The 22,120-nt window shown below is 45.2% G+C and overlaps 1 protein-coding gene across 1 annotated transcript in view; it reads right to left on the bottom strand.

Moving 5' to 3' along the window:
* Positions 1 to 2,358: 2,358 nt before the first annotated feature.
* LOC115102754 (ephrin type-A receptor 4-like) overlaps positions 2,359 to 22,120 on the bottom strand; it is a 33,745-nt gene continuing 13,983 nt past the window's right edge. Inside the window, exons 5-18 of the mRNA XM_029623018.2 lie at positions 18,575 to 18,730; positions 17,679 to 18,092; positions 12,761 to 12,885; positions 11,796 to 11,955; positions 11,559 to 11,670; positions 10,965 to 11,023; positions 10,738 to 10,851; positions 9,467 to 9,652; positions 9,254 to 9,315; positions 8,665 to 8,874; positions 8,320 to 8,496; positions 4,367 to 4,557; positions 4,092 to 4,250; positions 2,359 to 3,673 (exon numbers count right to left, since the gene is read on the bottom strand). Coding sequence (XP_029478878.1) covers positions 3,544 to 3,673; positions 4,092 to 4,250; positions 4,367 to 4,557; positions 8,320 to 8,496; positions 8,665 to 8,874; positions 9,254 to 9,315; positions 9,467 to 9,652; positions 10,738 to 10,851; positions 10,965 to 11,023; positions 11,559 to 11,670; positions 11,796 to 11,955; positions 12,761 to 12,885; positions 17,679 to 18,092; positions 18,575 to 18,730 — 2,255 coding nt within the window. The 3' untranslated portion in view covers positions 2,359 to 3,543. The remainder of the gene's footprint in view (positions 3,674 to 4,091; positions 4,251 to 4,366; positions 4,558 to 8,319; positions 8,497 to 8,664; positions 8,875 to 9,253; positions 9,316 to 9,466; positions 9,653 to 10,737; positions 10,852 to 10,964; positions 11,024 to 11,558; positions 11,671 to 11,795; positions 11,956 to 12,760; positions 12,886 to 17,678; positions 18,093 to 18,574; positions 18,731 to 22,120) is intronic.

Genomic DNA, 22,120 nt, shown 5'->3' with positions numbered 1-22,120 from the left:
CCCCCGACCCGGACAACTACGCCCTCAGCGACCCCTCTATGACCTTTAAACCAGGACTCCTCAACTCTGGGTCCATCTAGGATCAGGTCCCCTCTGTCAATGTATTCATTAGGATCAGCATTTCCACTCTGAGACTCTGTTTGTTGGTTTTCATTACAGCCACTTACTTTCCTTGACAAGACTCCATTAAATGGCTGTGGCTATTTGAAGTATTCCTGATAACTATTCTGCAGAAAAGTCATAGAGCTATTACCCAACTGTCTGAACAGTTTTTAGGGTGAAAGGTGCTGTGGTAGGATGCCACATCAGACTCATTAATTGGCTGCTAATGTCTGTCTCAGACTCATTAGTCAGCTTTTAATGTCTGTCAGATGTTATCTGTCCACAGGCAGCGGGAGAGGTGGATCACATGACTCGAGTCAGTGGCTTCAGTAATAAAGGGAGCACAGGTTGCCAAATTGGACAGGTGGCTACACCAGGATGGCGTGAGAGAGGGAGATAAAAAGAGGGACTAGGCGTTTCTGTATACACTGAGTGTACAAAATATTACGAACACCTTCCTAATATTGAGATGCACCCCTTTTTGCCCTCAGAACGGGCTCAATTCGTCGGGGCATGGACTCTACAAGGTGTCGAGTGTTCCACAGGGATGCTTCCCACAGTTGTGTCAAGTTGTCTGGTAGCAATTCTTGACACAAACCGGTGCTCCTCGCATCTACTACCGTACCCGTCCAAAGGCACTAAAATACACATACACAATCCATGTCTCACTTGTCTCAATGCTTAAAAATCCTTCTTTAATCTGTCTCCTCCCCTTCATCTACACTGATTTGAAGTGGATTTAACAAGTGACATCAATAAGGGATCATAGCTTTCACCTGGATTCACCTGGCCTGTCGATGTCATGGAAAGAGCATGTGTTCTTAATGTTTTGTATACTCAGTGTATGCTATTTTACACTGGGGGGACTGCCTGTCACCTCTCTACCAGTACCAGTGGGCATGCAAACTTGCTTGCACGTTACACACACACAAAACACGCACACCAGGGTTACCGTGGGAATGCCTCTGGCATTGCGTTGGTCAATGAGGTGATGCATTTAAATGGAAATCTTGAAAGAAATGTAAACCCTGGCTGTGTGTGTGTGTGCATGCGACTGTGTGTGCATGTGTGTGTGTCTAAACCCTGTCTCTCTCCTCCCAGTCACACACACATTAGGGTACGGTTGGCTGGCTATTAAAGACACCCCACGGTCACTCCCCCTGTGTAAGACCAGGCGAGATTAGCCTGTTCTATTACCACACTAATCTAGTGACCAAAAGACCACAATGACACCCTACAGAGAGCGGGAGAGAGAGAGAGAGCGCGCGAGAGACAGAGGGGAGCATTTTTTAATTGAAGCATTCATCCTAACAGAGATTCTGTTCTCTTAACATGGTTTTTTCAGTGGCAGCCTGCGTAGACAGACGGACAGATTAAGAACGGGTGTCTATCTTCGTGCTCCGGTCTCCCTCAAACTCTATTAGAGTGGGAGAGTGGGCGCACATGAATCTATAAGGACAGAGTGGGTTTTGTCCGAGATGGGTTTCGTCTGTGGGAGAGAGGAGTGTGTCTAACTCCATTAACAGGATCAACTCCTCAAAAAGACTGTCCCAGCATATCTGCCCCACACCCCTAACCCACAGGCCGGCTTTGTGTTGGTGCGAGTGTGTGTGTGTGTGTCTCTCTCAGATCATATGCAAAACCCCGGTGTAGAATGCCTGAGTATCCAAGGTGATTTGCCTGTTGTCTCCAGCTGGCAAGGATTTTATTTAATCCAAAAAAAGCAAATATCCCTGATTTGAATGTGAAATTGAGGTTTGGTTTTGTGCAAGTACATGTCGTTGCTAAAGTGACATATCTGTGTTGTACTGCTACCGATGTCCTTCACCTATGCTGTCCATGTGTGTGTGCCCGAAGTTCTCTCCTGCTGCGTGTGTGTCACAGTGTGTGTGTGTGTGTGTGACACACTGTGTATGCGTTTCTCTGTGTGTGTTTAGCAGATGGCTCTCTCCACACCACTGAACGTTTTAACAGAATGCCTCCCAGCACCCTTCACTTTAATCCACCTGGCTTTGTTGCCAGTCAGACCACACCAGTGCACACACTTCCCTTAGTTACACACACACACACACACACTCACACTTCCCAGTCGCACACACACACACACACACACACACACACAAACACACACTTCCCAGTCGCACACACTCTTCCGCATCGGCTTCAAAAAGAAGTTCAGACAGAAATGACCCATTTCAGTCATTTACATTTGTCCTATTTCACAATGTACAACCTGGATAATAAGAAGACGATAAATAGAATGAAATCCTTTATGCACCTGATTGTATTTCCAAACAGTGACATTTTACAAAGACATGTAATACCTAGAGTATATGTTAATCGTTGACGAGATAAAACTAGCTAATACCGTTGTTAATGTGCTCATCCTAAATAAAAAGCCAGCAAGAGCTTGGCACACATACATTCTATCACAAAACGCTCCCCTGCCCATATTTCTGTCTTTGAATATCCCAAACTAGTCCTCAAAGGCAAGCACACACACCAGGATTAGGGTCAATTCCATTTCAATTCCAGTCTATTCAGAAAGTAAACCCAATTCTAATTGTACATTTTACTGATTGAAAAGCATTGGAAGAGAATTGGAGTTGGAATGTCATTGTATTTTCTGAATTGACTGGAATTTAAATGGAATTGACCCCAACCCTGACACACACATACACACACACACACACACACACACACACACACACACAGTGATGCTTCAGAACTACACTTTATCAGCTCGTCCATTAAGTTTCTCGACTTCCAGACGACATTCAATTTGTCCTGTTTTTATTTGTCGAACTATGCTTCACTATTAACTTACAGGTCTTTGTTGGTGAATATTTGTAGCACTCATTAGTCCTCGTCTACAAAGCTCAATGGATGGATTACTTCTTCGTGGGAATGGGAGCTGGAGTCCTTCTGGTATAAAGACAAATTGGTAGTCTAGTCCTGAGATGCATATGAGGCAAACTGGAGGTGTCTATTCCGTTTTGAAATGTGTACGGGAGAAAAAACAGTTTCTAAACTGAAAACTATGGCACCACTCTGAATGAGCTACAGACAAGTCGGGATGTGACACAAAATCAACAACAAAAAAAGAAAAATCAGGAGCAGATGAAATGTTATTTACACAGACACGTATGTACAAAAAGTAAACAAAAAAGGGACAAAATGTCTCGTTGTTTCCTCAGTGTTGCAGTGAAACCATCTTCAGCAGCTTCTTCAGCCTCAGGTCAAACCTCAGGTCATAGTTCAAAGGTCAAAGTTTATAGGGTTTATAAAAGTGCTGCTTTTCTCTCTTCCGTTCATCTTTTCTGTTGCAGTTTTTTTGTATGTTGATGTAATTCCTTGTGAAAATCTCATTCTAAAGTGCATGGATGAGGTAAATAAAATTCATTAAAAAAAAATGTTTTAGTTTTGTATCCATTCACTGGCTCAGACGGGAATCATACTGTCTGGCATCTGTTCCTGTATTTGTTGCATGTGGGACAGCAATACCTGCTGCACACTGGCAAGGATCTGGTCCTGGTGTGATGGTGTGATAATTCCTATACTGGTCATATCCCTGTAAACATGGAATAATTCAATTAGACATGTTCAGAGTTAAGAAGACTATGAGTACCCACCCAGAAAGAAAGAGAGAGAGAGAAAACGAGAGAGTGGGGGGGAATAGAGGGAGAGAAATAGAGAGCAATAGTGATATATAGAGAGGGGGGTTAGAGAGAGAGATACAGAGAGAGAGAGACTCACTGATGTGTGAGGGTTAGCAGAGAAATAGAGAGAGCCATAGTGATATATAGAGAGGGGGGGATTAGAGAGAGACTCACTGATGTGTGAGGGTTAGCAGAGAAATTGAGAGAGCCATAGTGATATATAGAGAGGGGGGGGATTAGAGAGAGACTCACTGATGTGTGAGGGTTAGCAGAGAAATTGAGAGAGCCATAGTGATATATAGAGAGGGGGGGGATTAGAGAGAGACTCACTGATGTGTGAGGGTTAGCAGGCTGTCAGGGCTGGTGTATCCAGCAGTAGTGAGCGTGTCTCTATACATGCCCATCCCTATAGCCTGAAGACAGTCTTCTGCTGACCACACTGACACAAACTCTGGACCTCCTACAGGCTCCAACAGACTGGGAACAGGTCTGCACAGAGAGATAAAGACAGAGGTTGAGGTAGTTATGGGGACTGAATGTTATGCTGGAAAAACACATTGAAAGAGCTTGCAATGAAAGACATTGTGTCCCCCCCCCGTGTGTACCTGTCTCCTCCTGTCCTCCTCAGAGTGGTGGTCGGGTTGCGGATGAGTTTATCCAGCATGTTGAGGATCTGTGTGAAGCTGGGTCTGTGTGTTCTCTCTGTCTGCCAGCAGTCTAACATCAGCTGGTGTAGACACACAGGACAGTCCATTGGCGGGGGCAGACGGTAGCCCTCATCTATTGCTTTTATCACCTGGAGAGAGAGGGAGGGAGAGAGACATTTGTCATTTCTTTCTTCTTTTGGAACTTATGTGAGTGTAACGTTTACTGTTCATTTTTTATTGATTATCTCACTTTTGTTTACTAAGGGAAAATGGCGCTGGAAGAAATGGCAGCAGTTTTACGGGCGCCCAACCAATTGTGCTATTATGCGGGGTTTTGTTTCGTGTTATTTGTAACTTATTTTGTACATAATGTTTCTGCCACCGTATCTTACGGCAAAAAAAGAGAATCTGGATATCAGGACAGCGATCAATCACCTCGGATTAGACAAAGAGCTTCTGGATATCAGGACAGCGATCACTCACCTCGGATTAGACAAAGATTTTTTCTACAACAAGGACGACGCACAAGATACTCTCCAAACACTCCACAGGGCCAACATCCCCGTTATTTGCAAGAGGAAGCGACGCAGGTACAGAGGACAAAGAGCCGGATGCCTGGTCAGGACCCGTAGAAAGCGAGTGGGAAAGCTGCCGTTACAGTCAATACTACTCGCCAACGTGCAATCATTGGACAACCAATTAGACGAGGTACGATCATGAATATCCTACCAACGGGACATCAAAAACTGTAATATTCTATGTTTCACGGAATCGTGGCTGAATGACGACATGGATATTCAGCTAGCGGGACATGCGCTTCACCGGCAAGATAGAACAGCACACTGTGAGATGGCGCTCTGCGTTCTGTGTATATTTGTAAACAACAGCTGGTGCATGAAATCTAAGGAAGTCTCTAGATTTTGCTCGCCTGAAGTAGAGTATATTGTGATAAATTGCAGGCCACACTACTTGCCTAGGGAGTTTTCAGCTATACTTTTCGTGGCTGTTTATTTACCACCACAGACAGATGCTGGCACAAAGACCGCACTCAGTCAGCTGTATAAGGAAATAAGCAAACAGGAAACCACTCACCCAGAAGCGGTGCTCCTAGTGGCTGGAGACTTTAATGCAGGGAAACTTAAATCAGTTCTACCAAATTTCTATCAACATGTTAAATGTGAAACCAGAGGGAAAACAATTCTAGATCACCTGTACTCCAAACACAGAGATGCGTACAAAGCTCTCCCTCACCCTCCATTTGGTAAATCAGACCACAACTCTATCCTTCTGATTCCTGTTTACAAGCAAAAATTAAAGCAGGAAGCACCAGTGACTCTGTCTATAAAAAAGTGGTCAAATGAAGCAGATGCTAAACTACAGGATTGTTTTGATATCACAGACTGGAACATGTTCCGGGATTCTTCCGATGGCATTGAGGAATACACCACATCAGTCACTGGATTTATCAATAAGTGCATCGAGGACATCGTCCCCACAGTGACTGTACGTACATACTCCAACCAGAAGCCATGGATTACAGGAAACATTTGTACTGAGCTAAAGGTGCATGACTCTAACCCGGAAGCTTACAATTAATCCTGCTATGCCCTGCGATGAACCATCAAACAGGCAAAGGGTCAACACAGGACTAAGATTGAATCATACTACACCGGCTCTGACGCTCATCTTATGTGGCGGGGATTGCAAAATATTACAGACTACAAAGGGAAGCACAGCCGCGAGCTTCCCAGTGACACGAGCCTACCAGAGAGCTAAATCACTTCTATGCTCACTTCAAGGCAAACAACACTGAGGCATGCATGAGAGCATCAGCTGTTCCGGACGACTGTGTGATCACGCTCTCCGTAGCCGACGTGAGTAAGACCTTTAAACAGGTCAACATTCACAAGGATGCAGGGCCAGACGGATTACCAGGACGTGTGCTCCAGGCATGTGCTGACCAACTGGCAGGTGCCTTCACTGACATTTTCAACATGTCCCTGATTGAGTCTGTAATACCAACATGTTGTTTCAAGCAGACCACCATAGTCCCTGTGCCCAAGAACATAAAGGCAACCTGCATCACTCACGTCCTGTATCACTCCCGTCCGTAGCCATGAAGTGCTTTGAAAAGTTGGTAATGGCTCACATCAACACCATTATCCCAGAAACCCTAGACCCACTCCAATTTGCATACCGCCCAAACAGATGATGCAATCTCTATTGCACTCTACACTGCCCTTTCCCACCTGGACAAAAGGAACACCTACGTATGTGAGAATGCTATTCATTGACTACAGCTCAGCGTTCAACCATAGTACCCTCAAAGCTCATCACTAAGCTAAGGATCCTGGGACTAAACACCTCCCTCTGCAACTGGATCCTGGACTTCCTGACCGGCCGCCCCCAGGTGGTGAGGGTAGGTAGCAACACATCTGCCACGCTGATCCTCAACACTGGAGCTCCCCATAGGTGCGTGCTCAGTCCCCCCCAGTACTCCCTGTTCACCCACGACTGCATGGCCAGGCACGACTCCAACACCATCATTGCAGATGACACAACAGTGGTAGGCCTGATCACCGACAACGACGAGACAGCCTATAGGGAGGTGGTCAGAGAACTGGCCGGGTGGTGCCAGGACAACAACCTATCCCTCAACGTAACCAAGACTAAGGAGATGTGGACTACAGGAAAAGGAGGACTGAGCACGCATCCATTCTCATCGACGGGGCTGTAGTGGAGCAGGTTGAGAGCTTTAAGTTCCTTGGTGTTCACATCAACAACCAACTAGAATGGTCCAAACACACCAAGACAGTCGTGAAGAGTAAGCGTATTCCCCCTCAGGAAACTAAAAAGATTTGGCATGGGTCCTGAGATCCTCAAAAGGTTCTACAGCTGCAAGAGCATGGTTACATCACTGCCTGGTTGAAAGTCTGTGTTGCCCAGCAACAACTCCAAAACATCACTGCTCTAGAGGAGATCTGCATGGAGGAATGGGCCAAAATACCAGCAACAGTGTGTGAAAACCTTGTGAAGACTTACAGAAAACGTTTGACCTTTGTTATTGCCAACAAGGGGTATATAACAAAGTATTGAGGTAAACTTTTGTTATTGACCAAATACTCATTTTCCACCATCATTTGCAAATAAATTCATTAAAAATCCTACAATGTGATTTTCTGGATTTTTCTTTCTTATTTTGTCTGTCATAGTTGAAGTGTACCTATGATGATGAAATTACAGGCCTCTCCCATCTTTTTAAGTGGGAGAACTTGCACAATTGATGGCTGACTAAATACTTTTTTGCCCCACTGTACATGTTCATACTACCTCAATCAGCCTGACTAACCGGTGTCTGTATGTAGCCTCGCTACTTTTATAGCCCCACTACTGTCTATAGCCTGTCTTTTTACTGTTGTTTTATTTCTTTACTTACCTATTGTTCACCTAATACCCTTTTTGCACTATTGGTTAGAGCCTGTAAGTCAACATTTCACTGTAAGGTCAACACCTGTTGTATTCGGCGCACGTGACAAATAAACTTTGATTTGATCTAGTTCACTTGCTTTGGAAATGTTAACATATGTTTCCCATGCCAATAAAGCCCTTAAATTGAATTGAGAGAGAACAGGGTATAGAGAAAGAGGGTAAGAAAGCATGTTTAACTAACTTTGTCTACAGTGAATACATTTGCACACATTTCTAAAAACCTGTTTTCACTTTACCATTATGGGGCATTGTGTGTAGACTGATTTAACCCATTTTAGAACAAGGCTGTAGCGTAACAAAATGTGGGAAAAGTGGGCTCTGAATACTTTCCAAATGCACTGTAACCATCTAACTTTGCTTCAGTCCACACAAAAAAGATTCCACGTTCAGGGGAAAATCCATTACATAGAAAACGCACTTACATCCTGGTTACTCATGTCCCAATATGGTCTCTCTCCATAGGACATCACCTCCCACATGACCACGCCATAGCTCCAGGTGTCAGAGGATGGGGTGAACTTCCTGTAGGCGATGGCCTCTGGAGAGGTCCATCTGATGGGGATCTTCCCCCCTGGAGAGTGGTACGTCCCAGTCACCTCCTGTAACACATGGGAAGAGAATTGTATTTGAATCCACAGTCTAGCACAAAGGACCCGTAGTTCAAAGGTGACTGATCTTACAGTCATTGAAACATGAACCTATCTCACATACTAAATCATTACCCCAGATAGACATGTTAGTGTTCTATGTTCTCCCTGTGTTCTTACCCGTGTGGTGTAGGCATTCTCAGGGTCCTCTTGGAGTACTCGGGACAGGCCGAAGTCAGACACCTTGCACACCAGGTTGCTGTTGACCAGGATGTTGCGGGCGGCCAGGTCTCGGTGAACGTAGCTCATGTCAGACAGGTACTTCATGCCCGACGCGATGCCACGCAGCATGCCCACCAACTGGATCACTGTGAAATGACCATCGTGTTTCTAATGGAGAGAGAGAGAGACTTTAGGACAGGTGTCAAACTCACTCCACGCAGGGCTGAATTCAGGTCACTGACTAGTAAGGAACTCCCCTCATCTGGTTGTCTAGGTCTTAATTGAATCCCCCGCTGTTTTAGAATATAACACACAGTACAAAGACATAGAGATAGAACTTATTTCTAATCTTTGCTTAACTTGGCAAGTCAGTTAAGAGCAAATTCTTATTTACAATGACAGCCTACAGGGGAACAGTGGGTTAACTGCCTTGTTCAGAGCTACACCTTGTCAGCTCGGGGATTCGATCCAGCAACCTTTTGGTTACTGGTCCAACGCTCTAACCACTAGGCTACCTGACGCTCCATGAAACACTAGGACCTCTTACCCTGAGGAAGGCGTCAAGAGATCCATTCTCCATGTACTCTGTGATGATCATCACTGGTTTACCTGCACAGGAGACAAACAAGCAGCGATTAAGACAGGGGGGTGTTCCACAAGGATCAGTTTCGGGGTCCTCTGCATTTTTATATCTTTATAAATGTAGACGGAACCTGTCAATCTCTGCTTGGATTGGTCAAAGTAGCTGTCAATCACTCACATCGCGTGACCACGCCCTCCAGTCTGATGATGTTTGGGTGGTCGAACTGTCCCATGATGCTGGCTTCAGAGAGGAAATCTTGCCTCTGTTTGTTAGAGTATGCTGCCTTCAGACTCTTTATGGCCACGTAGATCTCCCTCTTTCCCTGGAGACGCAGACGGCCACTACACACCTCCCCAAACTCACCTACAACACACACACAGCATAAATAACTACACACTTCCCCAAACACACCTACAACACACACACACACAGCATAAATAACTACACACTTCCCCAAACTCACCTACAACACACACACACACACAGTATAAATAACTACACACTTCCCCAAACTCACTGACAACACACACAGTATAAATAACTACACACTTCCCCAAACTCACCTACAACACACACACACACAGTATAAATAACTACACACTTCCCCAAACTCACTGACAACACACACAGTATAAATAACTACACACTTCCCCAAACTCACCTACAACACACACAGTATAAATAACTACACACCTCCCCAAACTCACCTACAACACACAGTATAAATAACTACACACTTCCCCAAACTCACCTACAACACACACAGTATAAATAACTACACACTTCCCCAAACTCACCTACAACACACACACAGCATAAATAACTACACACTTCCCCAAACTCACTTACAACACACACAGTATAAATAACTACACACTTCCCCAAACTCACCTACAACACACACACACAGCATAAATAACTACACACCTCCCCAAACTCACCTACAACGCAGACACACACACACAGTATAAATAACTACACACTTCCCCAAACTCACCTACAACACACACAGTATAAATAACTACACACTTCCCCAAACTCACCTACAACACACACACACACACACAGTATAAATAACTACACACTTCCCCAAACTCACCTACAACACACACAGTATACATAACTACACACTTCCCCAAACTCACCTACAACACACACACACACAGTATAAATAACTACACACTTCCCCAAACTCACCTACAACACACACAGTATAAATAACTACACACTTCCCCAAACTCACCTACAACACACACAGTATTAATAACTACACACTTCCCCAAACTCACCTACAACACACACACACACAGTATAAATAACTACACACTTCCCCAAACTCACCTACAACACACACAGTATAAATAACTACACACATCCCCACACTCACCTACAACACACCTTCAAAACCTTGACGATTTACTGTGAGCGTGTGTGTCAGGCTCCCTTACCAATGCCAATGACCTTCTCTATGTGTATGTAGGAGGCGTCAATTTCTTTGGCAAACTCATGAACTGCCTGGTCTGGGTCCTCATAGGTGAACGGGTCCACGTATATCCTCACACCTACAGATGGAGAAAGGGGAGGAGATGGGTTGGGGAAAGGAGTTCGACATGTTTGTGGAATAGGATGAGGTGTGTGTGTGCGTGCGTGTGTGTGCGTGCGTGTGCGGTCTTACCTGGGTTTAGGTGTTTCTCCTCCTCGGAGTCTTGCTTGGCTTGGCTGTATTTGCCCCTCCTGAAAGAAGAAAGGCAGAGGAAGAAGTAGTGAGTGGCACGGAACACACACAATGTGAGTGATTGACAGCTACGTTGACCAATCCAAGCAGAGACGGGTTATTCAAGGTGAGTAGAGGGGAAGAAGGAGAAGGGGGATGGAGGGTGGGAAGGAGAGAGAATAGTGCCTCGGGTAATATAGGAGGAAAGGTGTGTTATCTTACAGAACCTGTCTGTAACACTACCCATTGTGTCTTTAAGCGGTGTGGTGTGTCATACCTTGAGAGCCACTGTCAGTAAAAAGAGGCCTCAAGGGAGAGGTTGTGTGTGAGTGTTCGGAGGCCAGGGGGAAGCTGATACAGTGGCTGTGTGGTTGTGGAGACACTAATGTTAAGTCAGGGACAAGGGGATTACCAGGTGAACAATCAGACCTTTAGAAGGACATACTGTCTCCTCTTTAATCCCCCTCCAAAGCCCCAGGTGATCTGTGTGTGTGTGTGTGTGTGTGTGTGTGTTTTAGCGGTTGCTTGTTCTTCTGAGGCCATATGTGTTTGTACCTGCGGCTGATAATGAAGACTGCGGTGGAGGTGAGCAGTAGAATCACACCTCCGCTGATTGACAGCAGGAGCAGGGTGGAGCTGGCGGCATCACCAATCAGAGGCAAGGGATCTGTCAGTGGGAGGAGACAACAGGTTACAAACCAGGATGTTTTCATTAAAAACAGGTCCCCCCCCAAAAATGCAATATCTCTTGCTCAAAAACAGCCGAATAGAATAGATTAGAATGTCTTCTACCGGAGTTGGTGGAGAACTCCAAGGGGCCGCTGAACTCTCCGTATCCGGCGGCTGTGCGAGCGCGCACCTGAAACAAGTACACCGTGAGCGGACTCAGCCCAGTGATGTCAGCACTGCGAGACGCCGTCTTCATGATGCGGTAGGAGCTCTCCTTCTGATCCTGATTGGACGAGAGACAGGAAGAGAGAAAGAGGGGAGGGATCTGTTAATGAGCAGAAATCTGCGGTCATATACATGAATCTTTCCAAGATACAGCATAACTTAAATACACCCCATTTTAACTGGGAAGTGTAAAGATAAGGGGTAATGGATGAGGTCCTGATCCTAAAATGTAACTTGAAGTTGCAGAACAATGTGTGGTTCTGGAGCGAAATACCTCTCCCTGTGGACCCTAGGCCTATAATCACAAAAACAGACAAGCAAGGACGAACTGTAGCCACACAATTCCAAATCAACTACAAATCACTCCCGCCAATCTTGCTCTCTCCACAAAAAAAAATGCATCTCGTAGTCTCTCCCTTCATGTCTCCCTCCCTCTTTTTCCATGTCAAACACAAGGAATGCTTTGAAGATTGTTTATTGGTTGTTTTATAGGTCTATTGATACCAGTTTAAGCAGATAGCATGTGAACACTCACAAACATGCATGGGATGCACATAACACACACACACCAGTTATAGGTTTCCCAAAAAAGAAAGTGGTATCAAAAATAGTGGTATCTAGAACCTAAAACGGTTCTTTAGCTGTCCCCATAGGAAAACCATTTGAAGAACCCCTTTTGGTTCCAGATAGAATCCTTTTGGGTTCCTTGTAGAACCCTTTCCACAGAGGGTTCTACCTGGAACACAAACGAGTTCTCCTATGGGGACAGCCGAAGAACTCTTTTGGAACCCTTTTTTCTAAGAGTGTAATTTTTTATTTTTTTTAAAGGATTTCTGAACCGCGGTTCGCACGAGGCATCTCACCTTCTCGTAGTACTTGACCTCATACTCCAGGATCACGCCATTGGGACGATCGGGCTGTTGCCATGCCAACGACACACCATGCCTGGTGACATCACCAGCCTGGATGGATGTAACTGGGGAGGGAGCTGAGTGAGTGAGAGAGGTACACAAGTTGAAGAACTAGGACAGCCCAAGATATATCATGGCTTTTATGTTTGTGTATTGAATCTCTTGAATAGTTTACCAGAGAAGAATGTATAAGACACAATGGCATAACATCCGCAAATAAAATAATTCAAGCTACAGGATTGACAGGTTTTCATCCAAATCCACATTTGGAGTTATAAAAAAAAACACTTCCCTGAATGTTTGATGGCAGTCACAATGACCCAATCAACCACAGCTGAGTCCTGGATGACACTTTTACCTTTTTCTCTTGGGAACAGGCCATGACCTTTCTCACCTCTTTTCCTTTATCATTGTCTTTCCCACATCCTTTCTATCCCTTTATCATTGCCTTTCCCACTTCCTTTATCATTGTCTTTCCCACATCCTTTCTATCCCTTTATCATTGTCTTTCCCACATCCTTTCTATCCCTTTATCATTGTCTTTCCCACATCCTTTCTATCCCTTTATCATCGTCTTTCCCACATCCTTTCTATCCCTTTATCATGGTCTTTCCCACTTCCTTTCTATCCCTTTATCATTGTCTTTCCCACTTCATTCTATCCCTTTATCATTGTCTTTCCCACATCCTTTCTATCCCTTTATCATTGTCTTTCCCACTTCCTGTCTATCCCTTTATCATCGTCTTTCCCACTTCCTGTCTATCCCTTTATCATGGTCTTTCCCACTTCCTTTCTATCCCTTTATCATTGTCTTTCCCACATCCTTTCTATTCCTTTATCATTGTCTTTCCCACATCCTTTCTATCCCTTTATCATTGTCTTTCCCACATCTTTTCTATCCCTTTATCATTGTCTTTCCCACATCCTTTCTATTCCTTTATCATTGTCTTTCCCACATCCTTTCTATTCCTTTATCATTGCCTTTCCCACTTTCTTTATCATTGTCTTTCCTACATCCTTTCTATCCCTTTATCATTGTCTTTCCTACATCCTTTCTATCCCTTTATCATTGCCTTTCCCACATCCTTTCTATCCCTTTATCATTGTCTTTCCCACATCCTTCCTATCCCTTCATCCTTGTCTTTCCCACATCCTTTCTTACCCTTTATCATTGCCTTTCCCACTTCCTTTATCATTGCCTTTCCCACTTCCTTTATCATTGTCTTTCCCACATCCTTTCTATCCCTTTATCATTGCCTTTCCCACTTCCTTTATCATTGTCTTTCCCACTTCCTTTCTATCCCTTTATCATTGTCTTTCCCACATCCTTTCTATCCCTTTATCATTGTCTTTCCCACTTCCTGTCTATCCCTTTATCATCGTCTTTCCCACTTCCTTTCTATCCATTTATCATCGTCTTTCCCACATCCTTTCTATCCCTTTATCATTGTCTTTCCCACTTCCTTTCTATCCCTTTATCATCGTCTTTCCCACTTCATTCTATCCCTTTATCATTGTCTTTCCCACATCCTTTCTATCCCTTTATCATTGTCTTTCCCACTTCCTGTCTATCCCTTTATCATCGTCTTTCCCACTTCCTGTCTATCCCTTTATCATTGTCTTTCCCACTTCCTTTCTATCCCTTTATCATTGTCTTTCCCACATCCTTTCTATCCCTTTATCATTGTCTTTCCCACATCCTTTCTATTCCTTTATCATTGTCTTTCCCACATCCTTTCTATCCCTTTATCATTGTCTTTCCCACTTCCTTTATCATTGTCTTTCCCACATCCTTTCAATCCCTTTATCATTGCCTTTCCCACATCCTTTCTATCCCTTTATCATTGTCTTTCCCACATCCTTTCTTACCCTTTATAATTGCCGTTCCCATTTCCTTTGTCATTGTCTTTCCTACATCCTTTCTATCCCTTTATCATATTCTTTCCCACATCCTGTCTATCCCTTTATCATTTCCTTTCCCACTTCCTTTATCATTGTCTTTCCCACATCCTTTCTATATCTTTATCATTGTCTTGCCCACATCCTTTCTATCCCTTTATCATTGTCTTTACCACATCCTTTCTATCCCTTTATCATTGCCTTTCCCACTTCCTTTATCATTGTCTTTCCCACATCCTTTCTATCCCTTTATCATTGTCTTTCCCACTTCCTGTCTATCCCTTTATCATTGTCTTCCCCACTTCCTGTCTATCCCTTTATCATTGCCTTTCCCACATCCTTTCTATCCCTCCATTAATGTCTGTCCCTTCCCTTTCTATCCCTCTAATATAGTCTTCCCCGTATGTCCCTGTATTATTGTGATAGTCCCTCTGACATAGAGAATGACACAGTGACTCACTAAAGACAGAAAATAGTTATTTCAGAATGAATGAGTATTGAATGACAACACTGTTTCTGCCTTTGAAGAATAGTTCCCAGCCTTCTCATTTAGCACCCAGTAGGTTACGCTACGCTACACAGGGAGACAACACACTTCCCACGGGTAGTCAGAGCCGGTGTGTCTGCCACTATCTGGGACTCAGAGGCCGTGTTTACCTAGGCATCTGATCTTTTTTTCCCTTCCACTCATTGATATTTTGACCAATCAGATCAGCTCTGAAAAAGATCTGATGTCAAAAGATCTGATGTGATTGGTCAAAAGGTCAATTCATGGAGAAAAAAAAATCAGAATTGGGCTTCCTGTGTAAATGCAGCCAAAGACATTGTAAAGATAGAGTCAGTGGGCAGTGTTCCAGTTCACGCACAGTAAACCACACGGAAAAACCACGTACATAGGCACACACTCCATCTGACTCACACTCCCTGTAGAAGCTCAAATGAAACACCTTGTAAAAAACTTTACAGACCTCCTAAATGTAGAGGTGATCAAACCAACACACTTTCTCCCCGCACGTGACACACACACACACACGCACACACCGTGGCATAAGCCAATAAGACCGTGGCATTCTGTTTATGTCTTCGAGACAAGTCACTCCTTGAGAGTTTGACAAACACACTCACACACATTACTCCCATGTACTGTTCCAGAATGTATTCACAGCCCTTAACTTATTCCACATTTTGTTGTGTTACTGCCTGAATTCAAAATGGATTACATGCAAATGTATCGAAAATGAAATACAGAAATATCTAATTTTACATAATTATTCACACGCCTGAATCAATACTTTGTAGAAGCAGCTTTGGCGGCTATTACAGCTTTAAGTCGTCTTAGGTATGTCTGTATCAGCTTTAAGTCGTCTTGGGTATGTCTGTATCAGCTTTAAGTCATCTTGGGTATGTCTATCAGCTTTAAGTCGTCTTGGGTATGTCTGTATCAGCTTTAAGTCGTCTTGGGTATGTCTGTATCAGCTTTAAGTCGTCTTGGGTATGTCTGTATCAGCTTTAAGTCGTCTTGGGTATGTCTGTATCAGCTTTAAGTCGTCTTGGGTATGTCTGTATCAGCTTTAAGTCGTCTTGGGTATGTCTGTATCAGCTTTAAGTCGTCTTGGGTATGTCTGTATCAGCTTTGCACATCTGGATTTGTTCCTTGCAGATTTTCTCAATCTTTGCTATGTTAGATAGGGATCGGCGCTGAATAGCAATCTTCAAGTCTTTCCACAGATTTTCCATGGGATTCAAGTCTGGGCTTTGGCTGGGCCACTCAAGGACTTTCACATTCTTGTTCTGAAGCCATTCCAGTCTTGCTTTGGCTGTATACTAGGGGTCATTGTACATTCATTGTCCCCTGTATCCTTACCATTCTCCCAGTCCATGCCACTGAAAAGCATCCACATGATGCTGCCACCACCATGCTTCACGGTAGGGATGGTGTTAGACGGGTGATGAGCTGTGCCTGGTTATATCCAGACATAGCACTTTGTATTCAGGCCAAAGTGTTTTATCTCATCAAACCACAGAATCTTTTGACTTATACTTTGAGTCTTTCACGTGCATTTTTGCAAACTCATGGTGTGCTGTCATGTAACTTTCTCAGGAGTGTCTTCTGTCTGGCCACGCAAAAAGCCCAGATTAGTGAAGTGCTGTAGAGGCTGCTGTACTTCTGGCAGGTTTTCCCATCTCAGCCAAGGAACTCTGCCGTTCTGTTAGAGTGGTCATTGGGTCCTTGGTCACCTCCCTGACCGAGGACCTTCTTTCCCGGTTGCTCGGTTTAGTCGGCCGACAAGCTCTAGGCAGAGTCTGAGTAGTTCCATATTTTTTCAATTTCCCAATGATGGAGACTGTGCTGTTGGAAACTTTCAACACTCTAGAAATTGTTTTATACCCTTCTCATCACAATTCTATCTCGGAGATCTACTGACTTCATGGTGTAGTTTCTGCTCTGACAACTGTGGGATCTTATATAGACAGGCGTGTTTCTTTCTAAATCACGTCCAAGCAATTGAATTGGCCACACATGGACTTCAATCAAGTTGGAGTGACATCTAAAGGATGATAAAAGGAAATTGGATGCACCTGAGCTCAATTTGGAGTGTGCAAAGGGGTGTGGTGTGAATACTTTTGTAAATGTGATAGTTCTGTATTTCATTACCAATAAAACATTTATTTTCTAAAAACACATTTCACCTTTATGGGGTATTGTGTGTAAGAAGACAAAATATAAAAAAATATATACATTTAATCCATTTTGAATTCAGGCTGTAACACAACAAGATGTGGAATAAGTCAAAGGGTCTGAATACTTTCTGAAGGCCCTGTATACAGACACACACCAGCAGGCACATACACTTCTTCCCCCACACTCCATGCAATGCACAGCCTGTACTTGGCCACACACACACACACACACACACACACACACACACACACCCCCTACTTACTTACACACTCCTTCACACAAACTCACCGGCCTGGTTGGTGGTGAGAGTGACAGACACACTCCGTCCTGCCCCTGCACTGTGGCCCTGGGAGACCCCGTTGTGGGCGAGAATGGTGAAGGTGTAGCGTGTGTGTGCCTGCAGCTCGCTCACACACACCCTGGTGGCCCTTAGGCCACTCTGCTGGGGAGAGAACAGGACGTCTTGACTGCAGGGCAGGCAGAGCTGGGCCCCAAGAGGACCCTTAAGGCTACCAGCTTCTCCAAGTTGACTCCCAATCTGAGTTTGATTCCCGGTTTGACTCTCAGGTCCGTGGCAGAGCAGGCAGTCCACACTGTAGCTGATGTCACTTCTCCCTCCGAGCCTGAGGGGGGTGCTCCACTCCAGAACCACTGACGTCTCGTTGACCTCGGAGATCAGCTGCTGCGGAGCAGATGGAGGTTCTGGGATACATAGGACAGGGAGGTTGAGTTAGAAAATATATTGTGGCTGTGGTTACATATACTTTCCTCCGTGTTACAGTTTTTCGTTATGTTTTTGTGTGAGAGAGTGTTGTCTGCGTTCTCAGGCTGACTGGTTGAACCCTGTGCTGTATATAGGCATAATTAAGTTTATTACAAACAGACCAAGGTCTCAGTCAGAGAGAGAGAGAGAGAGAGAGAGAGAGAAAGAGAGAGCGAGAAGGAGAGAGAGGGACTGAAAGTGCCATGTAACTGAGCCCGAGGACTATTCATTCGATCGCAACGCCTTGTCTCCCGTCCAGGACATGGTGGATTAGTCAGAAGTCATTAGATCAGTACAGAGGGACGACAGAGGAAAGAGAGAGGACAAAAGAGAGAAGAGGAACCGAGAGGAGAAAGAGTACAGATGTATAGATTGATCGATTAATCGACCCCCTGGGGGGAAATGATGTGTGTGTTCTTACGTGTGCAGGGCATAGATGCAGTGTCGCTCTCAGAGCGGTAGTATCCCGGGTTGCAGTCACAGACAGCAGCCCCCTCCTTCTCTGAGTGACTGTGCGGAGGACACTTGGAACATGCTCTGTCTGTAGACACAGCTCTGTTGAAACCGACCGTGCACGCTACAGAGAGAGGATGAGATTCCATTCATTTTCATTCTAGTACAAACAAAACACATGCATTGACATGACAATACTCAGTTTGACTTATTCAGAATGCCCAACCCCCATGTGTCACACCCTGACCATAGTTTGCTTTGTATGTTTCTATGTTTTGTTTGGTCAGGGTGTGATCTGAGTGGGCATTCTATGTTGTGTGTCTAGTTTGTCTGTTTCTGTGTTTGGCCTGATATGGTTCTCAATCAGAGGCAGGTGTTAGTCATTGTCTCTGATTGGGAACCATATTTAGGTAGCCTGTTTGGTGTTGGGTTTTGTGGGTGATTGTTCCTGTCTCTGTGTTAGTTTGCACCAGTATAGGCTGTTTAGGTTTTCTCGTTATGTTTATTGTTTTTGTACTGTTCGTGTTCTTATTCATTAAAAAATGAATCTAAATAGCCACACTGCATTTTGGTCCTCCTCTCCTTCAACTCAAGAAAACCGTTACACCATGGCTGTCAACCCATTCATGAAATCATTCACTTTTTCACAACTCTTCTAGAAGTAATTACGTTACTATCTCTATTCTCCCCCTATTTCATTTCCAGGGGGTGACCAAGTCATCGCAGTGGGAGTGGTTCGGAATGTGGGAGTGACAGAGTTTGTGTTTGAAAATGGGGGTGACAGTGTGTGTGTGACAGAGTGTTTTATGACACTCATCAGTAGAGGAAGTCTTCCCATAGGAATGTCCCGTCTCTGTAATCAATGCTGTCCTAACCATCCCTCTCTTCTGGGAGGCTCTACCTCTCTCACACACACTTTCTTTCTCATGCTCTCTCTATCTATCTCTCTGTATTCCTCTTCCTCTCTGTATTCCTCTCCCTCTCTCTGTATTCCTCTCCCTCTCTCTGTATTCCTCTCCCTCTCTCTGTATTCCTCTCCCTCTCTCTGTATTCCTCTCCCTCTCTCTGTATTCCTCTCTCTCTGTATTCCTCTCCCTCTCTGTATTCCTCTCTCCCTCTCTCTGTATTCCTCTCCCTCTCTCTGTATTCCTCTCCCTCTCTCTGTATTCCTCTCCCTCTCTCTGTATTCCTCTCCCTCTCTCTGTATTCCTCTCCCTCTCTCTGTATTCCTCTCTCCCTCTCTCTGTATTCCTCTCCCTCTCTCTGTATTCCTCTCCCTCTCTCTGTATTCCTCTCCCTCTCTCTGTATTCCTCTCCCTCTCTCTGTATTCCTCTCCCTCTCTCTGTATTCCTCTCCCTCTCTCTGTATTCCTCTCCCTCTCTCTGTATTCCTCTCTCCCTCTGTTTTTCCTTTCCCTCTCTATGTATTCCTCTCCCTCTGTATTCCTCTCTCCCTCTCTGTATTCCTCTCTCCCTTCCTCCCTCTCTGTATTCCTCTCTCCCTCCCTCTCTGTATTCCTCTCTCCCTTCCTCCCTCTCTGTATTCCTCTCTCCCTCCCTGTATTCCTCTCTCCTTTCCTCTCTGTATTCCTCCCTCCCTCTCTGTATTCCTCTCTCCCTCTCTCTGTATTCCTCTCTCCCATCCTCTCTGTATTCCTATCTCCCTCTGTTTTTCCTTTCCCTCTCTTTGTAATCCTCTCCCTCTGTATTCCTCTCTCCCTCCCTCTCTGTATTCCTCTCCCTCTCTCTGTATTCCTTCCTCCCTCTCTGTTTTTCCTCTCTCTCTTTCTCCCTCTCTGTATTCCTTCCTCCCTCTCTGTTTTCCTCTCTCTCTCCCTCTCTGTATTCCTTCCTCCCTCTCTGTTTTTCCTCTCTCTCCCTCCCGCTCTGTATTCCTTCCTCCCTCTCTGTTTTTCCTCTCTCTCTCTCTCTCCTCTCTGTATTCCTTCCTCCCTCTCTGTTTTTCCTCTCTCTCTCTCCCTCTCTGTATTCCTTCCTCCCTCTCTCTCTCTCTCTCTCCCTCCCTCCCTCCCTCTCTCTCTCCCTCCCTCTCTGTTTTTCCTCTCTCTCCCTCCCTCTCTGTTTTTCCTCTCTCCCTCCCTCTCTGTTTTTCCTCCCTCTTCCTCCCTCTCTGTTTTTCCTCTCTCTCTCTTCTTCCTCTCTCTCTCTTCCTCCCTCTCTGTTTTTCCTCTCTCTCTCCCTCCCTCTCTCCCTCCCTCTCTGTTTTTCCTCTCTCTCTCCCTCCCTCTCTGTTTTTCCTCTCTCTCCCTCCCTCTCTGTTTTTCCTCTCTCCCTCCCTCTCTGTTTTTCCTCTCTCTCCCTCCCTCTCTGTTTTTCCTCTCTCTCCCTCCCTCTCTGTTTTTCCGCTCTCTCTCTTCCTCCCTCTGTTTTTCCTCTCTCTCTCCCTCCCTCTCTGTTTTTCCTCTCTCTCCCTCCCTCTCTGTTTTCCTCTCTCTCTCCCTCCCTCTCTGTTTTTCCTCTCTCTCCCTCCCTCTGTTTTCCTCCCTCTCTGTTTTCCTCTCTCCCTCCCTCTCTGTTTTTCCTCTCTCTCCCTCCCTCTCTCCCTCCCTCCTCTCCCTCCCTCTCTGTTTTTCCTCTCTCTCCTCCTCCTCTCTCTTTTTCCTCTCCCTCCCTCTCTGTTTTTCCTCTCCCTCCCTCTCTCCCCTCTCCCTCCTCTGTTTTTCCCTCTCTCCCTCCCTCCCTCTCTGTTTTTCCTCTCTCTCTCCCTCCCTCTCTGTTTTTCCTCTCTCCTCCCTCTCTCTCTCTCCCTCCCTCTCTGTTTTTCCTCTCTCTCCCCTCCCTCTGTTTTTCCTCTCTCCCTCCCTCTCTCCCCCCTCTCTGTTTTTCCTCTCTCTCCCTCCCTCTCTGTTTTTCCTCTCTCTCTCTTCCTCCCTCTGTTTTTCCTCTCTCTCCCTCCCTCTCTGTTTTTCCTCTCTCTCCCTCCCTCTCTGTTTTTCCTCTCTTCCTCCCTCTGTTTTTCCTCTCTCTCTCCCTCCCTCTCTGTTTTTCCTCTCTCTCTCCCTCCCTCTCTGTTTTTCCTCTCTCTCTCCCTCCCTCTCTGTTTTTCCTCTCTCTCTCCCTCCCTCTCTATTTTTCCTCTCTCTCCCTCCCTCTGTTTTTCCTCCCTCTCTGTTTTTCCTCTCTCCCTCCCTCTCTGTTTTTCCTCTCTCTCTCCCTCCCTCCCTCTCTCCCTCCCTCTCTCTCCCTCCCTCTCTGTTTTTCCTCTCTCCCTCCCTCTCTGTTTTTCCTCTCTCTCTCTTCCTCCCTCTGTTTTCCTCTCTCTCCCTCCCTCTCTGTTTTTCCTCTCTCTCCCTCCCTCTCTGTTTTTCCTCTCTCTCTCCCTCCCTCTCTGTTTTTCCTCTCTCCCTCCCTCTCTCTCCCTCCCTCTCTGTTTTTCCTCTCTCTCCCTCCCTCTCTGTTTTTCCTCTCTCTCTCTTCCTCCCTCTGTTTTTCCTCTCTCTCCCTCCCTCTCTGTTTTTCCTCTCTCTCCCTCCCTCTCTGTTTTTCCTCTCTC

The sequence above is a fragment of the Oncorhynchus nerka genome, linkage group LG20 (assembly GCF_034236695.1).
Source record: "Oncorhynchus nerka isolate Pitt River linkage group LG20, Oner_Uvic_2.0, whole genome shotgun sequence".
Taxonomy (NCBI): domain Eukaryota; kingdom Metazoa; phylum Chordata; class Actinopteri; order Salmoniformes; family Salmonidae; genus Oncorhynchus; species Oncorhynchus nerka.
Note: the sequence above shows the minus strand (reverse complement) of the source record. Positions and strands in the feature narration are given on the sequence as shown.